At 40.2% G+C, this 10197-nt stretch overlaps 1 protein-coding gene across 1 annotated transcript; it reads left to right on the forward strand.

Moving 5' to 3' along the window:
• Nucleotides 1–1433: 1433 nt before the first annotated feature.
• On the forward strand, nt 1434–9799 carry pes (pescadillo). The gene is made up of 15 exons (XM_080467841.1): nt 1434–1606; nt 1797–1876; nt 3082–3235; nt 3314–3423; nt 3665–3836; nt 3939–4028; nt 4247–4363; nt 4485–4559; nt 5715–5804; nt 6633–6763; nt 6874–6999; nt 7285–7469; nt 7590–7741; nt 7822–7989; nt 9373–9799. The coding sequence occupies exons 1-15, from the start codon at nt 1583–1585 to the stop codon at nt 9445–9447; spliced, it is 1749 nt and encodes a 582-aa protein (XP_080323967.1). The 5' UTR covers nt 1434–1582; the 3' UTR covers nt 9448–9799.
• Nucleotides 9800–10197: the final 398 nt, after the last annotated feature.

Consider the following 10197-nt stretch of genomic DNA (forward strand, 5'->3'; position numbering starts at 1 on the left):
GACAATGCAGACAAAAGAGGTGTGGCTTGAAAAGGATGTGGTTGCATCGTGAGTCATTTTTACACAAAGTATGCTGAAAATGTTATATTTCTCTGTATCCATTCGATTTGTCTGAATCAATAAGCTGATTATCCTGGAAGTCCCACAAGCCATCCACTATACTGAAATTCGTTTTTTAACAAGACTTAATTAATTTCCTATCACTTTTGTTGTGGATGAATTTTAAGTGTTTGCTTTACCTCGTGCTTTCTTGTTTTGTCATTGTCAGCTTCAACATTGAACTCAAATTCAACAGCATCGTTTACATTAAATCTCTGATCCTCGTGCATTCGTATTCTAGACTTCTACAGAGTTATGGAATTTATTAAACTGCAGGAGTTTGTGACACTTTTGCTTCAGATGCTTCTGAGAATTAATTTTATTATGACTGTTTGGGGTTCAGAAGTTCTGATAGCTGCTGAAATTGCATAGACTACTATATCAGAATTTGTATTTCTGCTGTATTGCGTCTCATAACTTTTGTCTTGTTCAAGAGTGTAAATGTGGATTTTTAATGTCACTGCAGATCAATACTATTTACAGGTAATTTATTTTATTGTACATTTTATATCTTTGACTGCACTGTTTTCAGGTGCAGCCGATTGTGGTTGTTTATGCTTGGGTTGTTTGTTTGGTGGGTATGTTTTGTGTCACTCTGAATCTAATGTGTTTCTATATTTATATTTGAATAACTGGAGTTGTGTTTTTAGCATATTAAGGAGCTCTGGGGACGTGATGGGGGTCAAGATTGTGCTCAGGGACCCAAGGTTGTGACTTGGTCACTGTGGGAATCGAACCTGCAAACTCCCAAGCCTCCAGGCCACCACTGGCCCGATTAAACACAGCAGTTTAAATCATTTACTTACTAACAAAGATACAGATTGTCTCAGTGGATCTATGTTACTATGATTGCTCACAGGACCTCACGAACCTCACTTTCACACAAAAACCATCTATCAACACATATTACATTGCTATGCCATTGCTGGCGGACGGTGGCGCTGTGGGACAGATGTGCCTGTGGCCGGTAGCCATGTCATGTTTAAAATATATTTAACTAAAGTTTATATATGTCTATGATATTACCTTATATATCTGATTATATTATCTGGTGCTAACTTCCAAACAATAATATCGCCCTGGTCGCCACCTTGTTTATCCTGCAGATTGGTACTTTTTTTTTCATTTTGATTTTCCTCAATATCTTAGTTAAGATAAATATGAAGTAAATAATTCTAGATTATAGGGCGTAGTATTAGTCCTAGTCTGTCTATTTTAATTAAAATAATAAATTGGTGTATGCACATGAATATAATTTTCCAAAGGCGCAGCAAAGGACTTGTTTTGTTTTATTGTATACAGGCGGAGACACGGGCCGCCCGAGGGTCCTTGTGGATTGCACGCGCCGCCTCCTACCCTCCTCAGTGCGCGTCAGACAACACGTGCAGTTCCATTCTGTGTATGGAGCACTAGCTTTCTATACGTTTGTTAAATTTGCAGATCATTTCTTAAACTTGTGCGAGGAGTCGCTACTCTTTATCAAATGGGAGGCGTTCAGAAGAAAAAGGTAGGAGGTGACATCAAACAGAGACACATTAAACTCCGACAGAAATCCGGTCGTCATGTTAGCTAACATAGCTAGCTGGAGTTTGTTTGTCTCCAGTCGGTTTCTCGTCCCAAAGAGAATTCTGTTAACTTGAAGCAGCTTCTCTGCCCTGCGGTTTGCACGTGATTAAAGAACTTTTGTTGTTTTACAGTTTGAGAGCGGCTCTGCCACCAACTACATCACCAGAAACAGAGCTCGGAAGAAGCTTCAGCTGAGTTTGCCAGACTTCAGGTAACATGTGTAATGTGATGTTTGTAATTCTTTATACTGTGTTATTACTTTGTCCCATTTTAGAGTTATTAAAGGACACAGTTATATATGTTAAATGCGTTATCCCATTTCTGTTTGTTAAATGAGTAAGTATTGGTCATGTAGCTCGACAGGTCACATGTCTTCAGAGGGGACAACTTTTTAAAATCAGTCATTGGGATTTTTAAAAAAAAAATTTAAGTATCTGTTTTACGTGAGGATATTTATTTTTGTATTTTGATATAGATCTTACTCCTTATAGTATTGTGCATTTTAGTTTGCTTCTAAGATAAATGGAAGAGGGTCATCATTAAATATTTTCACAACATAATGTCTGACTGGAATCTTAAATTAATGGACTAACAGGGATTAACTGTCAGACGAGTTTATGCTTGTAAATGTTCATCATTGCATTCACTGCGGGACAGGTGCTTATTGATTGAGATGTTTGTAGCAGGGGGCAAAAAAATAGAATCAGGCAGACAAAAAATATACATTTCACAAGGCTGGTTCTTAAACAACATAAACATAAGAAAATACTCCCATCCAAATGTAAAGTGGGTATTGGAGCAATCAGCTCATTTTTACACTCTAATTTAGTCTTCTGCTCAACTGAACATCATGTATACATTGGCCAGCATCAACATTTTCCCAACTTTAATCCTTACCATGTCAACTTGAACGAAATGGGTTAGTTTTTCTGAAGAAGCAGTATAGAAGTATGCATGTCTTGATTTCTAGCTTGTCAAGAATGTGCTTTATCAAACAGAATAACAGCAAACACCTCCATACAATTCAACAAATGTGTTTCATTTACCCTTTAATAAGAAGGCATCATGTTGCCTTTCATAATTTCTACCTGTTAAAGATATATTTCTCAAATTGGTTAAATACAAGAAACATGGATCAGTGTGTGGCAAATCCACTGATTTTGATAAATAAGTACTAGGTTTTCAAACACATTGATGCCAATATACTATGATAACTCCTCATTGTCACTGTGAAGCCATTTTCAAATTGTTTGGTAGCATGATGTACAGTTGCCTTACTCAACAAGATAATAAAGGCATAGCTATACAAATGACCCAGCCCATCCCTGTTTTCTATTAGGCAGGATGCATTCAAAAGAAGCAGTCATTTTACAGATGCATCAGATAGTGAAATTTCATTACTTTCTGTATTTTCAGGCGACTGTGCATCCTTAAAGGCATCTATCCTCATGAGCCAAAGCACAAAAAGAAGGTGAACAAAGGCTCCACAGCCCCAAGGACTTTCTATCTCCTCAAAGACATCCGCTTCCTGCTCCATGAACCAATCGTTGGCAAGTTCAGAGAGTACAAGGTATTTTAACACACCCTTCCTCTGTCATTTAGAAAACCACACTGAGATTAACAAACTGTCATTGTTCTATTTTGACAGATCTTTGTACGTAAGCTTAAGAGGGCTTATGGAAAAACAGAGTGGTCTGCAGTAGAAAGGCTGAGGGAGAACAAGCCCACCTATAAATTGGACCACATCATTAAAGAAAGGTGAGACAGTTCTGCATTCTCAACAGAAGAGTGCAGTGTTGAGCTTGGTATTTTTCTTCAGCGTCAAGTTGAATAAATTGAAATGATTCTTTATCTGCCAGTTTTATAATACAAAGATGGGCAGCTGATATTTTTCAGAGGTCTTTTTAATCTATTAGAACTTTGTCTTTTTAAGATAATAAACATTCACATGACGTATCATAGACTTATCCTGCCTGACTGGTGTTTTCTTTTGTGACAGGTATCCCACCTTCATTGATGCGCTCCGTGACATTGACGATGCCCTCTGCATGGGCTTCCTGTTCTCCACTTTTGCAAGAACAGGAAAATGCCATGTGCAGACAATCCAGCTGTGCAGACGTCTCACTGTGGAGTGGATGAATTTTGTGATTACGTCGCGCGCTCTGCGGAAGGTGCAAGTTCACTCTGCACAGCAACTGAAAATGTTTGGTTGTTGCTATGACTTAATTATCCCGTGACCTGTAATGCACTAAACACTTTTCTCTCCGTGATAGGTTTTCATCTCCATCAAGGGAATATATTATCAAGCAGAGGTGATGGGACAGCTCGTTACATGGCTGGTGCCATATCAGTTTTCCCATGATGTAAGTGCAGATGAATGTGATTATTTTATAGCTATGGGATTAGGGTGGAGGTTTTTACAGCCATGTCAGCTTTTTGACTGGAGTTTGAAGAAAGCACTGCACTAATTGACACAACAAGCTAAATGCAGTTCTTTCACTGCTTCAAGCTGCGTGTGTGCTTCATTATTATGCAGCTCTCCACTGTGACTTGGTTGAAGTAAAGATTTGTGTTTTCACAGCACCCGACAGATGTTGACTACAGAGTCATGGCAACTTTCACAGAGATGTACACCACCCTCCTGGGCTTTGTCAACTTCAGACTCTACCATTCACTCAACTTGCTCTACCCACCAAAGGTATCTTATATGGTCTTTTCAAAAATAATCACGAGGTCTTTTCTCTGTGGCTCCGGGGATTTATGATTATCTGGTCGCCTCCTTCAAACCACAACCCTGCACATGTCCTGACTCTTTGCAGCTGGACAGTAAAGCAGAGTCGGAGCTGAAGGAAGAATGTGAGGACTACGCCATGGATTCAGAAAGCTACATAGAAGTGAGTCCCTTCGTTTTGAATAAACAAAAATCTTAAGCCTCTCACTCAATACAGAGTCCACACTTTGAGATTTGAAGAGATAACAGAAAATTATTTTAACCAATTATTAAAACCAGGTCTGAACAGGTGAGATTTGAAGGTGTTAAGTTCACTACAGTCACGGATGTGTTGGGGCAGGGAGTTCCAGAGTGCAAGGGCAGATGTCGAGAAGGCTCTGTCACCCCAGGTTCGGGGTTTGGTTTTGGGAATGTATGCATGTATGCTCCAAAAAGGCAACTTGAAGTAAGTATAAGGTCAGAAAAGGAAGCAGTACAAACTATTTTTGTTCAATTTGGACAATGTGGGGGTCTGCGTGACGTCATCATAAAAAAGTTGTTATATCTTTAAAACCTCAGGATCACTTTATTGATCCCAGGGGAAATTCTTTAGCAACGCAGCACAAACAACAGTGGTTCCAGCACTGAAGCAACACAACCGATTGGGACTATTTTCACAGAGTTTTGTGTGGAGTCGGAGCAGCTTCACAGAGGTTTGAATCGCCTGCTGGCAGTGTGGAGGAGCAGCTTTTCAGTGTTTTGATGCCACCATCAGCGCTGTTCTCCTGGCGTTTTAAAATGGTGACGCCTGGCTGCAGAGCGGCCGCCTCACTGTACAAAGGCTTTGCAGACTTTGGACGTTCCTGTCTTGCTTTGCAGTGTTTTGAGCGTAAAACACGTCCAAACAGCGAACATGCTGTCATGAAAAGTCTGATATCCGGTGCTGCGGCACTCGCCTGCTCGCTGGCTGCAAACTGTGGAATGGATTTCCTGACTCATTACTCTGCATTTCATTGAGACCCCCCTCTGTTCATGAAATCTATTCCACATTTTGCTGCCAGCGAGCAGAGCACCCGGCGGGGAAACACTTGAGTCATTTCAGCAGACAGTAACGCACAGTGCAGCTTGGATCAGAAATTTCCCATCCATGAATTCCGTTGGTCTTGGAACCCGATACTGGATCGGATTGGCCCCATCCCCATGGAGTGCCACACATTGGCCAAGAAATTATGCAAACCTGTGTTGTCTCAAACCGGTATTGTTGTATCTATGTTCAGAATAACGATGTGAAAATATAACTAAGCAGTTCATTATTTTCTTCCTTGACTCCATTGTGTAGAAACTGTCGGCTCTCAGCGCCAGCCTGGCCCGGGTGGTTTCTTCTACAGAGGATGAGGAGGCTGAACTTGATCAATTTCCAGATGAAGGGGTAAGTTGAACCAAATGGATCAAGACTATTTTGTCAGCATACGAAGCAGATAATAAAACACTGATGTCAAGTATTGCAGCACAGAAACAGTAGTCGATGAGCTAATTGGTCTCTGAGGACAGAAGTGAAAGGTTTTGTGGATTTAGCAGAGGAGTTGAAGCTTTTAGAGGTGTGAGATTGGGGATTCACAGCTTTATGGATGGTTGCTAGAGAGGAGACACTTCACAGCTGCTTGTTTACACTTTCTCTTCTTAAACTGGTATGAAGTTGTTTACTTTTGGCCTAACGCGACTGCACCGAGTTTGGCCACCTATAAGGAGTCCTGTAGCTAGAGTGCAGAAATCCACCCCAAGGCTTCAGTTATTCCTCATCAACCACTGTCCTTTGGGACGGTCGCTGCATGAGCCAGTCCTGTGAGCTTCAACGATCCATGTGGTGATGTGCTTCAAAGTGTGCAACCCACTGCTAGACACTAAAGATTTAGAAATATAACACCTAATTGTTTATGTAAACTTGTAAAGGTAAGGATCTTTTTCCATTTCAGGATACAATAGTGTGTAAACAAATACTGTATGTAACATTAAAAATGTAATCTAAAGGAATTCCCACTTTCATTGTAAGCATCATTTACTAGGCGGTGTGCTTGACCTTAAAACATAACATTTACGTGTCACAATGCAGGATGTTATTTATTTAGTTTTTGAGTCACAGTTGTCATGACATCGACTTTGATTTGTTTTCATTCTTAAATCTTGTGCCCTCATTAGAAGAATTGATGGTACAGTTATGAAATTAACAGAACCCTAAATTTTTATTGGTCCTCTTCAGGAGAACATGGAAACGATGGAGGCGAGAGAAAAGGAAGAAAGACTGCTGGAGGCCCAGAAAAAGATCTTTGAGGGGCTCAAGTTCTTCCTGAATAGAGAAGTTCCGCGGGAGTCCCTGGCTTTTGTCATCAGGTAAACAATGAAACGAGATGGGACAGTCTCATAACTTCAGCTCCTTTTAAAGCTTCATGAAAAATCCATGGAACTGGTTCAAAGCTCTTTGTGGGCTTGCTGCTTCACAGATGTTTCGGTGGCGAGGTGTCCTGGGACAAGTCTGTTTGCATTGGTGGCACATATGAGATGACCGACGAGACGATCACACATCACATTGTTGACAGACCAAACATTGACAAACAGTTCATCAACAGGTGAGTTAGTCTGAATATATATTTTTTTGACATTTTCTTGGATTTGTTGTCTGTTTCTGAATTCTGAAACCCACAAAACAGACTCACAGAAGGACGTGTGCAGTTAGGGCGCCTTCTACATCAGTAGAAGCGTTTTTATTTGGCCGGCTTCTCTCAGTAACTCTGTTCCTCGTATTTGGTAGTCATTACCAACTCTCCCTCAGATTGAACAGCAAAAACAAAAAGCTTAGTTTTCTTTTTTCTTCATTTATTATAAGTTATTTTCATATGTTGTCATTGTTTCAGGTACTACATCCAGCCTCAGTGGGTGTATGATTGTGTCAATGCCAAAATCCTCCTGCCTGTGGAAGATTATTTCATCGGAGTGACTCTTCCACCTCATCTTTCTCCCTTCGTGGAGGAGAAGGAGGGCGACTACGTGCCCCCAGAGAAACTCAAGATTATGGCCCTACAGCGAGGAGAAAAATCTGGTACATCTGACTTTACATGTAGCCTCTTTCACAAGTTTTACCACATTGAGTGTTTTATAGAGGAATTAGATGAAGGCTTGGGGGACAATACTTTAGAATCCTAAAATTCTCTCATTACAGCTAACAAACAGGAGGAAGAAAATGAGGATGAAGAAGAGGATGAGGACGATGAAGAAGAGGATGATGAGGAAGATGACGATAACGCTGATGAAGAGGAAGAAGCAGAAGAAAAGAGCCTCAAGGAGATGGAAGAACAGCGATCGAAGGGCAAAGTAAGTCCATTTGTAACTCTTGGTGCCGTCAATTGTTCTTGTAGGAGTTTCATCTTACTGACTCGTCGCTCTTCTTCCAGACTCTGCAGGTCAAAGTGACGCCAGGGAAGTTGAAGGCAGAAAATCCAGCTCGGTTGGAGCAGGAAGAGAAAGCAGAGGAGAAACGCCTGGCCATCATGATGATGAAGAAAAAGGAAAAATATCTGTACGACAAGATTATGTTTGGAAAGAAACGAAAAGTCAGAGAGGTAGGTTCATTCTGACCAAGCAGATCAGTGTCATCAATACAGGCTTCTCATCACAAGGAGGTCTTTCTTTTCACTTCTGCTCCTCTGTTTTTTTGTTTGTATTTCCCTTCTGCTCTGCCACATATTTCACTGGGTTTTTTAATTGCTTTGCGACCGGGGCTGGGAGGGTTACTTTGAAAGTATAATCCATGACAATTACAAGGTATTTATTGAAAGATTTAAGCAGTAATTTACTCTCACACCAAATGAATGTACCAAATCACTATCAGATCACTTTAACACCAAACATAAAAAGACAAAAGTGAAGCGGTTTTGACGTTCAGTGTGATTCTTTCAGAAACATTTTATTAAACAGAGACTATGTCAAATATTTTAAATCAGCTGTCGGTATATTAAATTTAAAAAAGGAAAAAAATAAAACCATGAGTTTCTCATTGAGCCTTTTTTTGAATGAAGTCTGCTCAACCGAGGAGAAGTACGACATTAATAACAAATTTAAACGTGAGTGTTGACAACACTTTGTGTTTAGTGGGTTTGATGGGATGTTAAAGGGCCTCTGGTCCTGGTCAATCAGATTTACTTCTAAAATTGTACTTAACGCATTAATTTAATCAAGAATATGCTAATACAAGAGTGGTAAATGGAAAAGGTCAAACAGTATTTTAAAAAAAACTATTCTGGTGTCCATTATCTGCCAAATCCTGATGTTTGGAGGACATTTTTTGGGTGCATACTTATGGTTGGAATATTTGTTTGGAAAAAAAAAAGAATAAAGTAAATAGGTACATATAGGCAGTTAAAAACAGGATTGAATTTTAAGAAAACCAACCAATAGCGTTTATTCAGCAGTTTACATTCATGTACGTCACCCCACCACCTGTACGTTCTCACCATGTAACATTGCACTTGTTGCGGTTATTTATTTAACTTTTGGTATTTAAGGTGCGTGTATAGAATTCGGGGCCAAGTCCATGATAAAGGCAGCTGCAGTGAAAGAATGAATGAGACGACTTTCCATCCTAGTATCACATTAAAATAACAAAGGTTTAGACAACTACTGGTTATTGACCTTTAGCATATAATTCCAAAGCCTTGGATGTCGCTGGCCTCTGGGCGAGCAGCACCATGTGATCACTTATGGAATCTCGGTTAGATAAGTCTTTGTTAGGCTATGTGGACAGGGGACATTCTTACATTTTTAACATTGAATGCTTCATTATTGCAACCTGGCATCTTATCTCAGGCCCAGAATGTTAAACAATATTGTGTTTGAGCAATGTAAAGAACACATAAGCCCAGCCAGACCTCCTGGGTTCACTGACCGCAAAAATGTGGCAGATATTGGGTATCTGTTCAGTAACTGAACTCATTCTTCTCTTACAGGCTAACAAGCTCGCTGCCAAGAGGAAGGCCCATGATGATGCTGAAAAAGCAAAGAAGAAAAAGACCAGAAAGTAACATGTGTCGTGATGTTTTTCTCAGACTGACTTTTTGTATTCAGTGTGGTGAGGCAGCGCCCCTCACAGGTTGATCTGTTCTGAAAGCGGTGATGAGAGCTCCATATGTGAGTTACTTTCACTGAGATTCTGGGCGTTTTCACCCCCTGATGGACTTCCAGCTAAAGTTCAGGATGTGGCACAAAACAACTGTAATTATCGATGTAAAAGTGTTTATGTTCATTTCATTTGTATGAACCTCGCTCCAATCTCCACATAATACATTACCTGTGTTATCATATTTTTAAATCTGTACTTGAAACTGTATTTTAAAATAAAGAGAGGAAATGATGTCTTGTTTTCTTTTAGTGGTCAATCTAAAACTACTTACTCAGTCACAACCAAGACATGTTACTTACTATTTATCACCGACCACGGTCACCATAGGCCAGTTCATCCAACCTGAGACCACATAGTGTTTGACCAGATCTCTACTGACAGTAAGAGTGACTGTACTACCTGTTCACAATAGTTGAACTGGTAGTACAGTCATGCCCACGTATGAGAACATGCAAACTTGACACAGGAAGGCTTTGAGTCCAGGACTGAGGATATTCTCATTGCAAGCTGAGAGTGCTAACCTCTAGATCACTGGTCCAAAGACAAGACTTGCATGCATACATGTGTACAACGTGTGGAATTATGAGGGTTCACTGTGTTGGCGAGAGATGCAACGAGCTGAACAAGCATGTGTCTGTAGGAACTGTATTAC

This window comes from Lipophrys pholis, assembly GCF_963383615.2.
Source record: "Lipophrys pholis genome assembly, chromosome: 7".
Taxonomy (NCBI): domain Eukaryota; kingdom Metazoa; phylum Chordata; class Actinopteri; order Blenniiformes; family Blenniidae; genus Lipophrys; species Lipophrys pholis.

Coding starts and splice junctions, on each gene's coding strand:
- pes (XM_080467841.1), top strand. CDS start 1,583: ATGGGAGGCGTTCAGAAGAAAAAG. Junction 4,029..4,246: donor CATATCAGTTTTCCCATGAT/GTAAGTGCAGAT, acceptor GTGTTTTCACAG/CACCCGACAGATGTTGACTA. Junction 7,990..9,372: donor AGAAACGAAAAGTCAGAGAG/GTAGGTTCATTC, acceptor CTTCTCTTACAG/GCTAACAAGCTCGCTGCCAA.